Raw genomic sequence first — 21663 nt, forward strand, 5'->3', positions numbered from 1 at the left:
GTTCTACCCGCCTCGGCTAAAACACACCAATCATGTTACAGATGGCACGAGCTCAACCAATAGAATCACGAATATGCGACATTGTGAGGCGGGACTATCCACTCAACACATGATCAAAACCAACCAATCAAAAGATAGAACTGAAAATGACCGTTTGTCAGGACAACCGCTAGAAGGCGCAAAAGGTCCGTTTAAAAACGTTTTACAGGCCTCAGCTCTGGTGGCCAGTATTACAAATGGTGAAAAAAAGTAATAATTAAACAGAGGAAAACAGGCGAGGCAGTTAGTTCTTGACCGCTCTCCAGCATCCCAACTGTCTTTCTGACCACGTTAATATTTCACGTTTAAGAAAAACAACATTTCGTTAATGCATTACTCAGACAGACAGGTATAACATATCCTCAAGTCAAGTCAACAACTGGCTGTTTAATCTTGTTAAAACGGTCAGCAGAGTAATTGGTTTTCAACAGCGCCCCCTGTCTGACATTTGGATCAGATAAATTGTGAAAAGGGCCAAAAGAGCATCCTCTTCAAGAGGGTGCCCCTACTCCTTAGCAACACCTTAACAGAATTACACTTGACCTTAAATAACAGATTCAGTTTGTCACCACAGAAATACATCTCACATATCCGTTTGATAATTTGTATTTTGAAGAAAACAAAATAACAATTTTTCTTTTTCTTTTCTTTTGCTTTGTTTGTTTTTGTTTTTCTGTTTAATTTTTGTTGTTAAAAATTTAACTACCAACCCCTTCAACTCCCTTAGAATAAAAAGGCTGTTCTGCATATCCCTGATATGCATGTACTTAATACTATGCAGGCAGAGGTAAGTTTGTGGAAACAGGAAAGAACCAAAGGTAACCCTCCTTAACTTAACCTGCATCCCTACAGTGAATATTTACATTCCTGTTATTCGTAATGCAGGTGGAGTTCTCCATAGGGCTTATTACACTGTTAAAACAAGGACTGCCATTCACCTTTATAGTTAAGCCTTAGACAAGCACCTCATCGTTTAATTAAACAAATAAAAGTAAATCATAAATATTGCTGTTGTATGGTTCTGGTCTGCCTCATTATATGAATTTCATTTGAGGACACCTTCATTTGTAAAAGACTAATGATCATCAACTGGAAAAAAAATATCTGGAAACATCAGGGACATGCTGACCCTTTTAACCCCCTCAAGTCCAACAGATCATAGATTCCAGTGCTGAAAGGTAAATGATAAACAGTGTAAGGACTAACTGGGAGCTGGTGGTGTTGTAGGATGATCTGCGCCACAGGCAAGCTAATCATTAGGAACTGAAAATATATTAATCCGTGTCATGTCACATTTTACACTTTAGAAAAAAACAAAGGTCAAAAACAAAGCTACCTTTAAAAACTGCATAAGAGTGGCATTTAGTGACACAATGAAAGTGATTAATATTGTTTGGTCTGAAGAATGAAGACCAGAGGAATTCTTGTACACACTGTTATTTTAACAATTTTTATTTCACTAATAGTAAGTGCATATATACATTTAGCTGACAACAGAAAAAATAATTCTGAGTTAATAAGAATGAGGGAGCCCAAGAGGAGAAAAATTAAAAAAACTATTTTAAATTGATTGACTTTTTTGTTTTGTGTTTATACAGTAAGGTTTTTATGTAGACATGTAGAATACACTCCAGCATACACTTGAAAGTTTTGGATCTATTCCTAAATTAATCCGTTTAAAATAAAAACCCAGTTCCATCTGAAGAATGGTTAACCCTGAGCATGATGCTCCCACACTGTGTTTCACTTTGGTAAAATTTCCAGACGGATTTTATCAGATCATAACACTTTCTACACATCTGCCTTTACGATTCCTTCACATCTACATCGTTTTTCAAAAAAAAAAATCTCATAACTATAATTCTTTATTTTATTTGTACCTATTTTCATTTCATTGAGTGCCAAATTCAATTATATTACAACGTTTTTTTTGGCAATTAACTTTGTCTATCAGTCAGTGGACAAAATGCGTGCTGACTGATTAATGAGAAATATAATGTCATTAATCAGACTTTTTTCATTTATAACATAGAATTTTTATCCAGTGAAATTGTGTTTGTGATTCTGTTTTTGCTTTGAATTCGGCAGCAAAAATTGTACCTGCAGGTTTGTTGACCTTTTGGTGGCACAAGCCAAAGCAATCAGCGTTAGATCAAGTGGCTTTTAGCCAATGAAATTATGCTCATTTGACCTTGTGACACACCAGGGTGTTGGGCAGAGGTGAGTCTTGGTGCATTCCATTTACCTCGGAAATCGGAATTGGGAGTTGGGAATGGCGTAAACCTGAGTGAGCTGGTTAACACAGTCACAGAAGTCAGGATCCCCCCTCACCCCAAATAAACAAACAAAACAAAAAAAACACAAAAGGTTGGGATTCCAATATGGCAACGGCCCAGAAAGCTATGGTTTTGTTCGTAGCAAGTACCTCTCACAAACATTGTTTCAAGCTGTACTGTCCACAGCCAAACATCACTTTAACGTGTTTGATTAAGAGTTGCAGCCACTACATGTAACATTCATTTTAGAGGCCCTTCTACAACTGTGTCTTGTAAAATAAACATGTTTTCATCACAGCTTCCTGTGTCGCAAGACGGGATTTCTGAGTTCCAACTGTAACTGGAAGTCACCATCTCGTAACAGCTAGCCACTAACCAGCTAACTATTATGGCTGGTTTTTGCTTGATGCATGTACTTTCCACGCGGAAATGAGAGACGAAATGCCGCTGGAAAAGATACTACTTTGAAGCTATTACACAAACTTTTGGTTATGGAGCGCGACCTTTCTGAAGACACTCTACTGTAATAGCTTGTTTGCTTTAATCTGTTGTATTTTTTCTAGAGTAATAAAAAGTTTCCTCTTTTGAGTATTTTGACAATGTATTTCCCTAAACATAAATTCAACATTTCATTCAATAACTGAAACAATTTCCGCTTTGGGGACTAAAATAGTGCAAAGTTGCATGGAAGCCCACGGGAGTGCAATGGCCCAAAAAAAACCTAGATTTTCCAGAAATTCAATCATTCAATCAAATTCTGATTAATCTATAACAGTTCTCACAACAGTTCTCGTAACAGCTACCCACTAACCAGCTAACTATTATGGCTGTTTTTTGCTTGATGCATGTACATTCCGCACGGAAATGAGAGGTGCGGACACAACGTCTGTAGCATTTTACGGCTTTTCTTCCAAAGTAGCACTATTCTCTTACACTCTAGAGCAGGAGTCACCAACCTTTTTGAAAGTGAGAGCTCCCTCATTGGTGTTGTGTCATACGAAGGGCTACCAGTACTGACCTTTGAACTAGAAGAGTCAGACTAAAAAAAGTTAAAACAACAAAACAACTGAACTTCTATTCTGAATCTGAAGATGTTTCGCTCCCCATTCAGGAAGCTTTCTCAATTAAAAATGTCTGGAGTAGTGTGGGGTTCCAGGCTTTATAGACCTGCTGGCGAGACCTCATTAGAGCTTAGATTCACATGTAAATTCACCTGGAACAGCCATGTGCCATGATCAAGTACTGATCTTTGAATTAGAAGTCAGAGTTAAAGTTAAACCTTAACTTTATGTAAAACTTTATGAACAAGAAGAGTAAAGCAATAAAATAAAGTTTTAGATACAGCTCACTAGTGGATTGTGCTTTTCTTAGAAAAAGTTCGTGGGCACTACATGTGGTCCTCGGGGGCTACTTGTTGCCCGTGGGCCCCATGTGGGTGACCCACGCTCTAGAAAGCAGTGTTGTACTCCTGCACCAAGTGTCTTACACTTCACTACAGTTATTTACAAAACTCTGCCAGAAGGAGCTCTTGCTAGTCTGCCATGTCTGTCTACACTGGACTGTCCACATAGTTAGAAATTGGCAGTGCGGCCGCCATCTTGGATGGGTCTTTCACGCGCCCTCCAGTGCATTTATTTGTACTGAGGAAGCTGTTTGCACAACTAAAATAAATCATAACCCAAATTTTTTACCCCATTATCACACGGGTTGGTTTGGTAAACAGCAGAGATCTGGTTATGATACAGGACGCTGTCAAACATAAAAAAACATGTTTTCTTGCTGAAATACGTTGTTTTATGCTCTTTAACAAAGACAGACACGTGGCACAATGTATAAATAAATATGTGATTTGATACTGAGATACTAATAAATTATAAATACATTTATATTTTACTAAAGAAACAAGATTGGTTGTTCATTTAAATGGATGTCACTCTCACACACGTACTGTACAATCCTGAGCCTTCTCTACACAATAACTTCTTCATATTTCTACATGCGATCTCGTGCTGATTGCTTTGGCCTGAGTCACCAGAAGGTCAACAACATCTGCAGACGAATTTTTGCTCGTGGACTTTTTGCTGGCAAATTTAAAGTGAGCTAAAAACAAATCACAGACATAATTTCACATGTGTTATGAATTCAAGGTGTAAAAAAAAAAACGTCTGACGAGTATACGTTTCTTCCCTAGCTGAGAGGTAAACTAAAATAAAGAAGTAGAAATTTATTTAATCATTTAAAATGTATTTAAATGATTTGTGTCGCGCTAACAACTCTGGACAAAGGGGCGTGTCTGTTCATGGCTTGGAGACACATTATTAAAAGTCTGGTCTGCTGGCGGAGGATGGGAATAACGCAGCGCTGCGGAGAGGAGGGAGGGACGGAGTGAGAGAGAGAGAGAGAGAGACAGGGGAGGAGGAACTACTGGTGGAAAAAAAAAGTTAAAGTGAAAATGGCTTCCTTGTCTTTAGAGTCTACAGAACAATCTGAGAACAGCCCAGAGGAGCCATCAGCAGCCGAGTCCAAAGAAGATAAAGAAACCGCGCGGGTTTCGGAACATTTGCTCCAAAGTTTCCAGAAGTCGGCTCTGAGTTTCTCCACTGACCAGGTTTCATGTCTGTGCGAGGCCCTCCTGCAGGCGGGCAATGTGGATCGCCTGTGGAGGTTTCTCTCCACCATACCTCCTTCGTCCGAGCTGCTACGTGGCAACGAGACGTTGCTGAAGGCCCAGGCGCTGGTGGCCTTCCACCGGGAGGAGTTCAAGGAGCTGTACGCCATCCTGGAGAGCCACGACTTCCACCCGTCTAACCATGGGTTCCTGCAGGACCTGTACCTCAAAGCCCGCTACAAGGAGGCGGAGAGGTCCCGGGGCCGCAGCCTGGGCGCAGTGGACAAGTACCGGCTCAGGAAGAAGTTCCCCCTGCCCAAAACCATCTGGGACGGGGAGGAGACGGTGTACTGCTTCAAGGAGAGGTCCCGGAACGCTCTGAAGGAATGCTACAAGAGCAACAGGTATCCCACTCCGGACGAGAAGAAAAACCTGGCCAAAGTCACCGGGCTGTCCCTCACACAAGTCAGCAACTGGTTCAAGAACCGCAGGCAGAGGGACAGGACGCCGTCCGGGACCCACAGCAAAAGGCAAGAGCAACACAAAGCTGCACGCATGTTTACGCATTACAGCTCTGCGCGCACAAGTTACCTCATCTGCAGCAGTCTCCTTTGTCCGGGCGCAGAGGAAACTCAGAAAAGCTATAATATAATATATAAAACAAAAACCCAGCACGCCTTTACATGAGTACAGAAGAAAAAAAAAACAGCAAAACGTGTTAGAAACGCATTTATGTAAGAAGATGGGCAGTAGTCTGACATTTGGCACTCATCTGAAACGCAAAGCATGTTGCTTTGTTATGAAATGTGAGCTCCAGATGGGCCCACAATGGCTCAAGTTTCCTGAAACACAGCACTGCCGCCTTCAGAGCCAGGGGGACAGGTTGGTTAGGGTGGAAACCTTTGACAGGGGAGAGTGGGTGGAAAGGAAACCCTGCAGGACCACGTCTCAGCCTGAAATCACAGTTTTTATATATTAAAGTAGGACTGCACTGCTAAATTTACTATGTCTAGTGTTTATTGTGATGAACCATAAACAGGAGATGGAAAGGTATTTTTAGAAATTAAGCATCATTTTAATATTTATTGATGATCTCAAAGAATCAGCAGTGGGGGAAAAAATTAAAAAGCAACAATCCCAAACATACTGTCGCTGTAGAGTTTCTTACAATATATCTAGCCTTTTTATCATATTACCATTGTTTTTACACTGATAATATATTATACTAAATATTTGTCCATGGTTGTTACCTGATACCAATTTTAATTTCCACTGGCCTAGGTAATGGTATGTTAGCAAAACATTTTAAGAGTGGCATCTTAAATGGTTTAATCTGAAAGAGTGATTTAAAGTACTTCCAAATGATTCTAAGAACTTATATGTATTTAAAAAACAAATGTTTCGCCAGGTTCTGCATTCAATAGTTTTGCATAGAGCTTTAATTCTGGGGTCATTTATGTCAAGTAATTAACATTAAAACACAAAGTTGCAACTTAAAATCACATAAAAGTGAATAAAAAAAAAAAATTGTATTGACCCAATTCAACAAATGGCCAATGAATATTCTACTTTAAAGGGGAGATATGCAAAATCCCCTTTTAGCCCTTAAACACATTTTGTTGTATACTTTGCATTTCTAGGAATGTAGAAAAATTACATTGAGTCTGTCCAAGTGTTGCATTCATATCTTTATATTCTGTGTGGGTCATATTTTTCAAGCTGTTCCGTTTTTTTTTTCTCTTTTCTATAAAATTTTTTGAGCAACTTTGTCAGAGTATTTGCTGCAGAACTGCTAAACAGAGTCATGAAGTTCTAGCCTTCCAGTCTTACGAATCCGCCATTTGCATTTCTCTGAGCGATTTTGTAGTCCAGGCTGTAAGATGCCAAAACTGCAAGAAGATGAGTCAAAATGTTGGGTTGTTCAGTACACCGTCCTCCAGCATACTACAAAAATGGCCGAACAGCACGGCGTGCAATGCTCTGTGACCTGGAGGCTGTGAAGTGCCTTCTTTAGATTTAAAGAGACCACACCAAACTGATTTGCTCTTAGACGAACCTCAGAACAAGGGTATGTTGTGCTATTCCACACTGTTTTAAGTTATTTAATGTTTAATAAACAACTCTTGGTCTGTTAGGTATTGTCTGGTGAATATCAGCCTAACAGCTGATATTAGGACAATAGTTGAAAGGAATCATTCGACCACTGGCGATCTTTTAACAGCAAACTCTGCACACATATAGAATAAATGAGTGACAATTTCTCTTCAAGTTCAAGAATTTATTAACAGAAATGAAATTAACATCCAGAGAACATAACTATATAATGCTGTTTATCTGAATTAACACTATATTTCAATCAACAAATCCTCTTTACTAGGCTAGAGAAACATAACTAAAAATACTAAGCAAAATTAAAATAAAAAAAGCTAAAGAACTATGTATACACAAAAGAAACAAAAGACAAAATAAAATGGTTCATCATCATCAGAATGATTCAGTGAATCCTGGTTCACTGCAGATTTAAGTTAGAGAACCAAAGTTCATCTTACTTAACGTGGAAGGAGATCATATTAGCTTGATTAATTTAGAACAACACTTGGTATGTATTTCAACCCATTCACAATGCAAATCCTGAGTTAAACAAAACATTATTTTAAAAAATAAAATTTTAAAGAGTGATTTGCTCAGTACAACCCATAACTTTAGGACCCTTGATTCTTATTAAAGCGATTATTCTTCTGGGAAGTTATGGGTCACTGTAGAGATCGGTCGCTAAATGGGTTAATCCAAAAGTTATACAAAACACCATTCCATCGACATTAATGTTCCATATTAATGCGGTAATAACGCATCATCGAGCCAACTCGTTGTCATGTTCCATGGACATGTCCATCGGGACAATTTAAAGAGCATCGTCTTCACCTTCCAATGGCGGTCTTTGCCTTCTCTCACAAAATCCCCGGCCTTGCAAGTGGAAAGGAGAAGTTAGCTGTTGTCCTCCATCTGACACGAGCTCTCGGAGCTCTTCCAGGTTGAAATGACGACTACACACCAGGGGGTAATAAGTGATTACAAATTTATCCCTGCGAATAGCAACCATAACCTGACAACAGCCAGCTGTATGTATCGCTCCGCCTAGCTCCACTCACATCCATCTGGGACCGATCCATAGGCATTGCCTTTACTGAAGGCTGGGCCTTATCAAAACTCCTTGCATATGATTGGATAAGCCACTTGTCTGTCATCTTTATCAACGTGCTATTTCAACCACTCACACCGAAGCTAACCCGTGACGCTGATGAGACCGACGCCGGAAAAAAAAACCTTTTTTTTTTTTTTTATGTGTTTGCGGCTCTAGTGCAGGGTTTCCCGCAGCGCTATCTTGGCGAGGCGGCCGCGGAAAACGTGTCTTCCCTCTTCCCCCCCCCCGCTCCGCGAGCCGGTCCGCGGAGAGCAAGTCATCCACCCCCCCCCGCGAGTCGGTCCGCCTCGCATAAGCAAATTCCTGCGGGAAACACTGTAGTGGCACACCTTTTATTGACAGTGAGCTGACAGGAAGAGGGGGAAGACAGGCGGCAAAGCGCCGCGGGTCGGAGTCGATCCCGGGCTGACCGCGTTGAGGACTAATAGGCCTCCCAATATGGTTAGCGCTAACCGCTAACCGCTCCGGGGCGCGTCCGCGTACGCGCCCCGGAAAACAAAACTTGCCAAATCCGGTCGGGAGAAGGGCGAAAACATGGTTTCCACCAACAAAAGCCTTCAGAGCCGTTCTCTGATGTTCTTTTAATGAAACAATATCAGATAGATTGGACAACACGGAGGAAATAGCAGCATCAATGCTAACGCTTGCTTCCTCGATGCGAGCCGCCATTGTTGTTGGAATCTCACGGTGGCTTCTCCACTACGTCACATCCATGAAACACCCGCCCTGCGTCCTGATTGGCCAGACCAAAAATTTGGTTGGGGAAATCATTTTCAATGAGCCGTGTCCCAGATGTATGTGAGTGGAGCTAGGCGGAGCGATACATACAGCTGGCTGTTGTCAGGTTATAGCAACCATCCACTGGCACCTTAACTCCATATCAGCAGGAAAAGTGAAAAAGATGAGTACTGAATTTTACCTGCTTGATGCCTGGCACAAAGGCACACAGCAATGCTCAGCTGTTTTACCATAGACTCTTCTTCTTTTTCTTTATTGGCGGATTGCAAACAGCTTCAAGGTGTATACAACCACCTACTGTACAAGAGTATGTAACTTCATGACCTCCACAAACTAAATTCTATTTTTCAGTTTAGTATTATGTAAGTATACGAGTAATGCTTCCCTAACATTATAAATCAAACTCCATTCTTGTCCAGCCTTTTAAACCTTTCCTTTAATTTCCATCCACTGCAAACTTATGACTACAACCATCGCTTAATAATGTATATTAATAAATAAATAAATAAATAAATATAAATATATATATATATATATATATATATATATATATATATATATATATATATATATATATATATATATAAAAACATCCTGGTAAAAGCTGCTCATTTGATTTTGAAGTAGCAAGGTGTTTTAATTTTTTTTCCCACTCTCTCACATACATCTAACCCTTAGCGTTCACACTAACAATAATTTCTTCATACAGTTTTTTTTTTTTTTTTTTTTTTTTAAAGCCTGGAAAAGGGTTTTAATTTCCAGGTAATTTCAGAGTCTTACACTTTGCTTAGAACTGGGGCAGGAGCTTAATACCATTGAAAGAGAACTGTTAAGCACAGCTTGCATGTGCTGACGCTGTAACTTCAGGGTACTTCATTTGGGAATGTGATCCTTAGTTTGTCAACGACAGAGACAACAATTTAATAAGCATTAAAGTATGGTTTTTGGGTTGGGATTCTGCAATGTTATCAGTGTGTAAAAACTCATCTTCAGAACCAATCTCTGCTCAAAATGGTGATCTGCACTGCGTAATCTACTTTCAGCAGTTATCACTGGTTATTGCAACCGTAAACTGCAGAAAATACAGGCAACATTGCTCCCCTCTGCCTTTATTCCTGTCGGCTCCTATGTCAGTCTAGAGTAGGAAAGACCCAGCCAATATGGCGGTGACGCAGGATTCACTCCAGCACATAATGAGGCGGAGGGATATTTCAGCTGGTTATACTCACGGTGTCTGTAGTGCGGCAGCGCAAGCGGGTCTCTTTATAACTCGTGTTTATTGTCACTTATTATAGAGCCCAAATAAGCGACTTCACTTTCAGAAACAAGCCATAGAAAAACGCAACCAGAATCTCAAACGAATCTAGAAAAAATAAGCCCAAAGTCGCTTATAATAAGCGGACTTGGTAAAAGTGAGTGCCGGTCTGTTATGCTACAGTCTCTACTGCACACGTAGCATTCTTGGATCTATGGAAAGCTCCAAGGGTAAAAGAAACAGTCTGGAGAGAGAGCACTTTGGGGGAAAAACACAGGGAACGGTGTGTGTTGTTTAACGTGCGATTTACATGCAGAAAATTTTTTTCGCTGTTCTGGTATAACGAACTTAACGCATTAATAACACGTTCAAACTGACAGCCCTAAATTTATATACAACTCAATTGTTTAAGAAAACATCGTGGTAAAATTTTTTTGTTTTATGGTGTCAAGTGGTGTCTTTGTATAGATGAGTCCTGGGGGCCATCTCTGGCTGTAGCTGATAGGACAACACTCTTCCCTCTTGGACTGTTCCAAACAAGGAGTTGACCAGAGGGACATTGCTGGAGACAGCCATTGCTGTGATTAATGGCGCTTTGTCAGCAGGAAGTCCATCATACACACCACTAAACCAAAGCATTGAGATGTTCGGCAGAGGACTGCTAACTCCATTACATAAATGACTTCTGTGGGAAAATAAAGACAGAGGAGTGTCATAAATAGTTTGGGCAAATTTATTTTTATATTTTCTGTCTCTGCTGATCTATACGTTATAAATTATCTAAATAGCGTGTTCTTTTCTTGCAGCTATTCTGCAATCCTTTTGTAATCATTGTGCATCCGAATACTTACCTTTCTTGGTGTACTTTTTATTGGACAGTGTCCTGTCATATGTAAATTTGAACATGTTTAGGAACATTTTGTACACTTTGTGTTTTTAAGACTTGTTTAAGAGACTAAAATCTCCCAGGGTGTTCTAGCAATAGCTATGGCGTCTTACTGTAAAAAAAAAAACAGCCTGTAAGCATTCCATATTTTCTTTCCTGTCTGTTTTAGTCACATGATACACACAAGTTAGTACTTGCATGCCCATTGTTTTTAGTGACAAAGATGGTCAAATCATTTTTCACATGTTGCATATATATATTTTGTTTTGTGAAAGCAGATAAGTGCTTCTCTTGCAGCATAAATATTAGGTAATTTCTTGAGTGTGTGTGTAGTATTAATAGTAAAACATACTTGACTCCTTTAACAAGCTTTCTTTCTCTTGGTCTGGCTGACAGGACGACCATGTCATTTACTGGCCCAGGTTTAATGCCCTGCATCCAAACAAAAACCACGTTATTTTAAAGCGATATCCAGTTATTAGATGAAAGAGTCATTCAAAGATTAGTTACCATTGTCCTAGGTTAGTGACCCTTCTACGCTGTGTCTGTGTAGCTGAATACAGGAGGAACAGCTGTGAGCCTCACCTGGGAATAGTGGGCTGTCTGGAATAATGGCGCTCATACAGGACACATACAGCGTGAAGCCTTTGTCTTTTTTGACGTTGGTGTCTTGCAGGTGGTCTGAATAAACTTATTTACATGGTTTACCGTTAATTTCGGCAGATCCTGCTGCGATCAGGTAAAAAGTGCCATGGCTGACAAGCTTCTTGCCTGAGCACCGGAAGTTCGGACGCTGGTGAGAATGGAAGTGCGAGGCATATACCTTATTACGCTAAGGTTAAGCTGGTTATCTCAGCAGCGAGCAGCCGCTGTTTGGGAAACCAGGTCTGGGCAACTTGTACGCAGCTCTGTGGAGAGTGTGCGCTCGGGCTGTGGAAGCGGGGACCTCTGCTTCTTGTGAGGGCCTGTGAAGGTTGGAGGGGGCGACTTCAGATCAGCTTTCCTCTTAGCTTGGCCTGGCCGCAGGAGAGGAGACCGCTCCGCACCGTCTCGACTAAGCTTTCCTGCAACAGCTGAGAAAGGTTACACGCAGATTGTCTCCAGGGCAGTTGGCTGTTAAGTTCCAATGTTTGTTTCTCAGAAAACAGACTTTACTTAGCCTGGCCGGCACTGCAAATGTTTGAGTCTCTGAGCCCCACGCGGTCGGCATCGGTGGCTGGTCTCCCTAAACCTGGACTCCTCTCTCATCAAGGGTCCACTGACAGAGAGGAAGATAAGCCTGGTGTAGCCTGGCTTCATAGCGATGCACCCTGCTGAGGCAGGCAGTTCCTTGCACTGCAAAAAAGAAACTAAAAGTAAGCAAAATGTTTTTAAAATTAGTATATTTTTCCTTGATTTGAGCATGTAAATAAGACTATTTGCCAGTGGGATGAGTATATTTTACCCCTAAAATAAGATAATTAGATACCCTGCACTTGAAATAAGATGATGGAGATGAATTGTTCTTATTTTAAGTGCATAAATCTTATTCCATTGGCAAATAGTCTTACATACCAGCTCAAATCAAGGAAAAATATACTCATTTCAAGAAATTTTTACCTACTTTTAGTTTCCGTTTTGCAGTGTGGTGCCTGTAAAAGTTGCTAACTTGTCAATGTACATGAAAACATTAAATAACTGCTTCTTTGGTTTAAAAAAAAAAAGAGATCTATTCATCTTCAGGTACAGACCATAACTTGTGCATTAAACCCTGGCTTAGATAGCAAATTATGTCCTGGCCATGTTTGCGTTTTCATTGGAAATACTTGAAACTGCAAATGAAAAGCAGTTTTTGTTGGTAAAGGAGGAGTCAGTAGCCTAATCACCAATAATAACATACCTGCCTTTAAGGTGGAAATCAAACTTGCTTTACGTAGGTATTTCCTGGTTTATACAAGGTTTTTCTTTAACATCCAATCTGCTGATTCCTATTAATATTATTATTATTATTTTATTATTATTATTATTATTAACAACAAATGTATTTTTTAATTCTTTAATGCACGATAGTATATAATAGGAAAAAAATGGGCTCTAGCGATAGATGTAGTAGTTTTGACTTCAACAGAAAGTTAAGATATTAGAGATAGTAGAGATACCAGCTTTGATCTAAAATCAAAGAAGCACATCCAAATACATGGTGCTATTTATTTAATTCAACTACTTTATTTATGTGGCAAAAATATGGGTGTCTTTTGTTTTTAATGCACTTAAAGGATGGAGGGGGAAATGGGGCAATTCCTACCTCTGGCAGGATCATTTGTGCGTCTCTTGTTTTTATAACCACTGCTTCTCCGGGCAGGGCTGTTCTGTTTGTGAAGAGATAAAACAGAGCACAGAGGGCTTATCTTATCCCACCTCAGGGGTTATTGTGGTCAGGCCGAACAATGTAGTGGATCTGGGTGGTAATGCTCCACCAATTACCCAAAAGCAGCCCTCTCAAGACTTTCTACGTCCCGGACCCTTCCTGCTTGCACAGAGGAATGCTGTCATGCATGGTCGGTCATTGTATAGATAGAAGAGGAGTGAGTTGAGGAATAGTTGACCATACAGTTTAACATAGAGGTGAAACTTTAACAAGTTTCTATTTGGCCTCAGGAACAAACAGGTAAGCTATTACAGCCATATAATCTCCTAATTTAACATGAAATCTCTTGCCGCTGTTGTGCAATCCAGCCATGAGGAAAAATCAGATTGAGTTGTTTGTAAGCAAATACATTTGAGACTTGTACAGGCACCAAGGAACTGCCCCCCTCAGCAGGGTGCCGTTGCTAGGAAGCCAAGCTACCCCAGACGTATCTTTCTCATTGCCCATGGACCCTTGAGGAGAGAGAGGTCCACGCTGGGGAGACTAGCCTCCGACGTGGACCGCATGGGGCCCAGAGACTCACAAGCATCTGCAGGGTCGACCAATATAACATCAGTTCAATCCCAAAAATATACCATTGCTGTCTTTGTAAAATTAACTGCCCAGCAATCTAACCCAACGAGGCAACAGCTAGTATGTTTTTGAATCAGACGATTCATTAGCCTACCTTCCATAAGATCGCCGCTGCATGACTGAAGGAGGCCTGAAACATTATATCAGGCCACTTCTTCATATCATCCTCTCAGTCACGAATAGTTTGTGGGTGTGGCACTGATCTGCCACTTCGCCTGTCTCTGCAATTTTTGGAAATGTTGCTGCGACATAACCAAATCAGTCAAGCTAATGGTAGTTGGGCTAGGGAAGCGCTGGAACGGAAGTGCCACAAAAAAAAAAAAAAAACGGAAGTTGGACCCATAGTTGCTTGTTAAAGTGGTGGGATAATGATGTTAGTGTTTTCCAGTCCGCTCATTACAGGCAAAATAAAGCTTAAGGCCTTTTAAAAATTAGCGCCGAATGTCCGCTAGCATAGCGCTATTAGCTTCCCGGGCAACATTCGTGCTACCACGCAACTACGGTTTGTTTTAAACATAAGGTTTGTTTTCGTTTCGCTCCGCCATCGTTCAATAGTGCTATGAGCGTTAGTACACCATTAATAGGGAAGATTAATGTTGAGTTAATGGTGTTTTGTATAACTTTAGGGTTAACCCATCAAACGACCGATTACTACAGCGACCCCTAGCTTCTTAGAGGAATAATTACATTAATAAAATCACGTGTCCTTAAGGTTATTGATTTCACCGAGCAAATCACTCTTTAAAATGTTATTTTCTCAAATAATGTTTTTTTTTAACTCGGGATTTGCATTGTGAATGGGTTGAAACACATACCAAATGTTGTTCTAAACTAGTTAAGCTAATTTGATCTCATTCCATGTAAAGTAAGATGAACTTTGGTTGTCTAATTTAGATCTGCAGTGAACCAGGATTCTCTGAATTATTCTGATGATTTTCAACTATTTTTATTTGTCTTTTTGTTTCTTTAGTGTACATGGTTCCTTAGCTTCTTTGTTTATTTTGCTTAGTAGTTTTGGTCAAGTTACACTAGCCTAGTAGAGAGGATTTGTTGATTGAACTATAGTGTTGATTCAGATAAATCGCATTCTATAGTAATGTTCTCTGGATGTTCATTTCATTTCTGTTAATACATTCTTGAACTTGAAGAGAAGTTGTCACTCATTTATTCTATATGTGTGCAGAGTTTGCTGTTAAAAGATCGCCAGTGCTCGAATCATTCCTTTCAACTATTGTCCTAATATCAGCTGTTTGGGCTGATTTTCACCAGACAATACCTAACAGACCGAAGGTTATTTAATAAAAATTAAATAACTTAAACATATTAAAACAACTTAAACATTTCAACGCCAATCATTTGTTTTAGTACAGTCTTCTTTTTAAAACAGGAAAGCAACAAATATTCCTACTTGAGTTCAATACTTTGTCCAAAGCTGAAATAAGTTTTCGTTTCTGTGTTTGCATCTTATCACGTAACTTGTCCTCTCATTTCAGCGAGTCTGACGGGAACCACAGCACTGAGGACGAGGCGAGCATGATGGACGAAGCGCTCAACAAACCAGAGGAGACTCCCAGCTCCGCGGCCTCCGTCATCTCCGTCTCCGCGGTCCCCTGCAGCGCAGGGAGTCAGCTCATCCTCAACGGCTCCAGCGGCTTCCTCGCGGCCTCTCAGCCTTTACTGCTAAACGGAAACTCCCTGATCTCCGGCGCCGGGGCCGGCGTCATAATCAACGGGCTGAGTCTGGGCGACTGCCAGACGGTCACGCTGAGTCCTGTTGCAACCAGCTCTCCTTTAATCCTGAACGGGGCTCAGGTCATAGCCAAACCCGCTGTCGGCACGCCGCCGCAGCACGCAGCAGCTTCTGGAGCAGAACAGGAAGCGTCCGCTCTGGAGACCAAGCCGGTGGTTCTGAGCGCCAACGGCGTGCAAGCCTCAGAGCCCCCAACCATAATTTCTCCACTTGAAACCAAAGCAAAGAGCAGCAGCGGCGGCGACGTGGATTTTATCGTCCGCTGTAAATCAGAAGGAGACAGCCAGACAGTATCCTCGTCCTCTTCATCTTTATCGCCCTCCCCGCCGGCTCTGTCCTCGCCAACCTGTCTTCCGTCGCTAGTCTTAACCCAAAACCCCCAACACCAGGAGCCCCTCTCCCTCCCTGCTTCTCTGTCCTCTGCAGGCTTTGTTATTTCCAACTCTGTGAGTCACCAGGGGCCTTCTCCCTCCCAGCTAACGCCCTCCAGCTCTACGGTTTCTTCCATTCACTCCACCCCTCATGTCATCTCTTTGCCCCAAGTCGTGCCTTCCATCCACTGTGCACCGGTCTCCCATCTGGTCCAGACCTCCTCGGGAGCCCAGTGCCCTCAGCTGGTCCCAGTATCGCCACTCACCTCACCAGCTCCACTCTTCCAAAGCCCCCAGACTCAAAACCCGAGCAGCAGACCGGCAGAACAGCAGCAGGAGCCAACAACAACAACAATATCTGAATCCGCTGCAACTGTAGTTTCGGTCTCGCAGCTTAACAACACTACCCTCCAGCAAATGAACTCCACCCCCATCAAAGTCCAGACTCCACAGGTCCTCTCCATGTCTTCCCCGACGCCAGTCGTCCCAGTGTCCCAAGCGAAAGGCAGCACATCTGCGCAGTTGGTCTCGCTCTCCATGCCCCAGCTGGTCCCCGTGTCCTCCATCCAAACCTCCTCCAACTTCTCCTTCCCCCAGGTGGTGCCAGCCAGCCCGGCCGGGATGCCCCTGCAGATCCTGGCTTCGGCTCCTGGCTCCGGAGGGGCTCCGCAGACCCAGCTGAGGATAAACCAGCTGAGTCCGATTCAGAGAGTGGGGAACCCGACCAGCGTGGCCCCCGCGGTGCAGCTCCTGAACCCTGGCATCATTCAGCTGCCTTCTTCTCCCGCAGGTAAACATAGAGTAAGATTTATTCTTAAGAAGATCACCGGAACACTGATTGAAGACAGCTTAAGTTGGACTCTTTCATAGTTTACCTTTTTAAAATGCAGATTATATAAATGCATTTGGGATCAGGCAGCGAAAAGCAAGGAAATCAGGCGCTACTTGAAGTGAAAACAAAATAGTTTAATATGGATCAATCTGGTTATACGAGTAAATCACTTTTTGAACGTTTACTCTCATGGAAGTTTGAATCCCTATAATTAGTTAAAGAAGCTCGAAAAAGTATTCCTTCAATTTGACCGTTTCTCCATTTGTTAAGGTTACAACAGCAAACGGCATTGTGTTTTATTGGGATTTTGAGTGATTGACAAACACAAAGGTAACTCACAGCAGCAATGAGAAGAGAAGATAATTTATGGTTCTCAAGATGTTTTATGAATAAAACCCTGAAGCTTTTCATACGTTTGCTTTTACTCCCCTTTACTCTAATACTCGTCAGTGGACGGCTTGCTCTGCCTCAGTCTGACCTCTTTATAGAAGAGTGTCTGCTGAAGGAAAGCAAGTTATTCCTGTTTAGCAGCTTTTCGTTTATTTTTGCCACCATCCATGTAGGAATCATTGCAAACTTGCAGAAGAAGAAGCTTGAAATGTAAGTTTTTAGCACACCTGCAAGACGTCGTGTGCGATGGAAAACCGTCCCCATGGTGAAACGTGGTGGCAGCAGCGTCACACTATGGGCGATGGTTTTCTTCAGCAGTAAATCAGAAGCTGGTCCGAGTTGATGGGTAGATAAATGGATGGAACCGCTTCCTCAGGCTGGGGCAGAGGCTCTTAAACATTCAGCCAGAGCTGCAGTCGCCTGGTTTATTGCAATGTGTTTTCATGTGTTTCAATGGCCCAGTCAAAGTCCAGACCAGGGCTTGAAAATCGCCAACATAGTTCCAAGCTTGACGGACCTGAGATATTTTGCAGTGAAGAATGGGCAAAAACGTCGTTCCCTTAGATGTACAGACTTGGCAACATAAATTGCTGCCAAAGTCTGTTGGACCAGATATTGTCCAATGAGGACCGAATACAACGCCACTTTTCAGACTTTAATTTGTAAAGCCACCACTCCCCGTGTTACGGGGAGTGGTGGCCTAGTGGTTAGGACACAGAGCTTCGGTCCTAGAGGTTCTGAGTTCAACTCCCACCTGCTGCCATTCTGGGTCCCTGAGCAAGACTCTTAACCCCCAATTGCTCCCCAGGCGCCGCACAATGGCAGCCCACTGTGCCCCAAGGGGATGGGTTAAGATGCAGAAGTGAATTTCTCCATTGTGAGCTAAATAAAGTTCAATTTTTTTTTTTTTTTATTATGCATAATCATCAAGTCATGTATGATTTGTACTCCACTTCATAATTATCCTCTACTTTTTTTTGTTTGTCTATTGCAGGGGTGTCAAACTCATTTTGGTTGAGGGGCCGCATACAGCTTAATCTGATCTCAAGAGGGCCACACGAGTTAACTCATTGCAAGATTAAATAGAACTAATAAATGTGGACTTGTTGATTTTTATATTAAGTTAATTTCACTTTTACACTATATATTATGAATAACCTCAGCGTTTTTAAGAAAAGTATGTGTAATTTCAACAATACTTTTACTCAGTTAAACATTTACTTTAGTTACTTTCATTAGTTACTACATTATGCATAAGAACTGATCACAGTGATTATACAATGTTGAAAAACATTTATTCACATTTTTTGGAACTTAAAAACACTGTCCTGCATGACAAAATACATCAAACAGATAAAAATTAAGAAATGATTTACATTTTTCCACACCTGAAGCTTAATCTGCTAATTAAAACACAGCGCCCCTCATGGACCATATAGGGGCGTATTTTCAATTAAACAAAGTACATGTTTTTTTTTTATAATTGTTTCATCATTCTCTTCCTTTTATCTTGTCCACTTGTGAAAGTCAAATCTGATGAGCTCTTTGTGGCATCTTATTGCCACATTGCCAGACAGGACACTGGGGGGAAAAAAAAATTTTTTTTTATTTTATTTTTTTTTTATAATGATAATGCATTTAGCCACAGGGCCGGACTAAACTGTTCGGCGGGCCGGATCCGGCCCGCGGGCCGTATGTTTGACACCCCTGGTCTATTGCATAAAACTATGAAATTAGCTTAAGTTTGTGGTTGTAAGGTGACAAAATTTGACCAAGTTCAAATCTGAGCACTTCTTTAATCCACTGCAGATAAGTAAAAGAAAAAAAAAAAAAGTGACTTAAAGTATCTCTAACTATTAAACCACCTAGAGTGTGGTTACTATGATAATACACATGCAGGCAGTAAAAAAAAAAGTAAACAATGCACTGATTGATGTCCTTCCATGTGCTTCCTCCCTGTAGGGAACGTCCTCCTCGGTGGAAGCCCGTACCTGAGCGTCCAGCAAGGGAAGCTGATTCTCACCATCCCGGCGGGGATCCAGCTCACCAGTTTGCCCCTGAAACCAGTCCCAGATGCAGCCACCATCTCTGCCAGCGGAGTGGCGGGGCTTCTCAGCCCCTCCGCCCCCGCTGTGGCCTGCCAGCCTCCGTCCGCCTCGGCCTCAGCCCCCGGCGGCCCAGCAGCATCCCCCTTGAACTTCGTCGGCTCCTCGCCTCTGCTCTGCGCTCCGGACACCGGCATCACCGCCGCCAGCCAGCCGCTCGCCGTCCCCTCCTCTCACGCGGCGGACCAGTCCGTCACCGCGCAGAGCACGCTGACGCCAGAGAGCATGCTCACGCTTAGCCCCATGTACAGCGGCATGGCACCCGGCATCCAGCTGTCCCAGCCGGCGTGGAGCCCCGTGTCCCTGTCCGCCTCGGCCAGTCTGACTCTGTTTGACATGCGCGGGAAGGGGGAGCTGCCCGTAGACCCCGCGTTGTTAGGCCTTCCAGGAGGAGAGTCGCTCCTGCTGGGGAGCTCCTCTCCAGGGCCGGACGAGGAGGCCAGCTCTCCGTTGGGGAACCCGGAGGAGATGGACGGGGACTCGAAGATCCTCACTCAGCTCCAGTCTGTTCCTGTGGATGAAGACCTGTGTTTGTAGTCCGTTACGACTACGGTGACAATGATCTCTAAGAGCCAAACTACTCCATCCTGTCCTGTTGGTCTGAGTGACCCGTCGTGTTTTCCTTCACACCTTTAAACCATTTAGCTTGATTTTCAAACATCCCGATGGCATCATAGCCCTGATTGGCACTTTTTTGAGAAAAGTTCTTTGCAGTGTTGCGATGTTTTGCAGTTCCAGTAAGACGCCTGCGTACAGCTCATACAGACATCAAGGTCATTTTGGTTTTGGGCATTTAAATATTTATTCAAACCATTCTTTATCCAAGGTCTGTCGAAACACCTTCAAGGAGTTTTGAGAAATAGAATCGGGTGCATAGGTTTGAATTTGGTTTGGATTTTCTCTCATTGTGCAAAATTTAACCCATCTAGCTGCTGGGTTGAAGTGAAATTAAAGAATTTTTGCTTACACTGCAAAAATGGAACTTAAAATAAGTAAAATGTTCCTAAAATGAGTGTATTTGTCCTTGATTTGAGCAGGTAAATAAGATGATTTGCCAATGGAATAAATTTGTCCTTGATTTGAGCAGGTAAATAAGATGATTTGCCAATGGAATAAGATTAATGCACTTATAATAGGAACAACTCATCTCCATCATCTTATTATTTTAGGGGTCAAAATACTCATTCCATTGGCAAATAATCTTATTCACCTGCTCAAATCAAGGACAAATACACTAACTTTAAGAACATTTTACTTATTTTAAGATCCATTTTTGCAGTGTAGGTGTTAATTTTGGAACAGCGGATAATCTTCTTTGTTGGTGTCCAATACTTGCGTGGTAAATCTCGTTGGCTCCTGGCTTGTTCTTGAACAGCGGTGCAGCATGCAGGTGGCGGCGACGTGCGGTGGGATTGTTTATCGCCGGCGTTAGTGGTGGATAGCACAAAGTTGATGCTACAATAAACAGCGACTGCCTTAAAGTTCTTCAATTTTACCTTAAATCAAAAGCTAGATCAGCTTCACACTGAAGCTCTAGATCCACGTGGGGCTCTTTAGACCCCAAAATTGATCAGAGCTAAGCAATGTTTTTAAATATGAAAGTAACTTTTAGCAGGTTTTTTATGTAATTTCAATTCTATTCAATTCAATTTTATTTATATAGCGCCAAATCATGAAACATGTCATCTCAAGGCACTTTACAAAATCAAGTTCAATCATATTATACAGATTGGGTCAGATTATACAGATTGGTCAAAAATGTCCTATATAAGGAAACCAGTTGATTGCATCAAAGTCCCGACAAGCAGCATTCACTCCTGGGGAAGCGTAGAGCCACAGGGAGAGTCGTCTGCATTGTACACCATTAGTGGGAAGGAAAAACCTCCGGCAGAACCGGGCTCACACAGCTACTTAATAGAAATCCCACAGCTAAACACTAGTCCAAGGAACCCTCTTTTTATTTGTTTAGGCCAAGAAACTACAAATTTTTCGCCATATTTTTTTTTATAAGTATAATTCTAGAAACATGTAATATTTTTTCTTTGTAAAATCATGTTTTGCTTTGTTCTGAAAGTTATACATAGATATAAAATCATGTTTATTTTTTTTAAACCATAAAAAGAGTTTTAGATTTCAGACAGGAAACTTGAGCTATCTTTGGATCATGTGGATTTTGAGGCTCTAGACAAATTTTCCTCAGTGATACTGAATGTGAAAATGGCTATTTTGGT

General features: G+C 41.8%; 1 protein-coding gene across 1 annotated transcript; it reads left to right on the forward strand.

The window, feature by feature from the left end:
• Nucleotides 1-4685: 4685 nt before the first annotated feature.
• Nucleotides 4686-20261, forward strand: six5 (SIX homeobox 5). The gene is made up of 3 exons (XM_012881189.3): nt 4686-5453; nt 15478-16895; nt 19290-20261. Exons 1-3 carry the CDS (start codon nt 4768-4770, stop codon nt 19967-19969), a joined length of 2784 nt encoding a protein of 927 aa, XP_012736643.2. The 5' UTR covers nt 4686-4767; the 3' UTR covers nt 19970-20261.
• Nucleotides 20262-21663: the final 1402 nt, after the last annotated feature.

Source organism: Fundulus heteroclitus, chromosome 18 (genome assembly GCF_011125445.2).
Source record: "Fundulus heteroclitus isolate FHET01 chromosome 18, MU-UCD_Fhet_4.1, whole genome shotgun sequence".
Lineage (NCBI taxonomy): Eukaryota > Metazoa > Chordata > Actinopteri > Cyprinodontiformes > Fundulidae > Fundulus > Fundulus heteroclitus.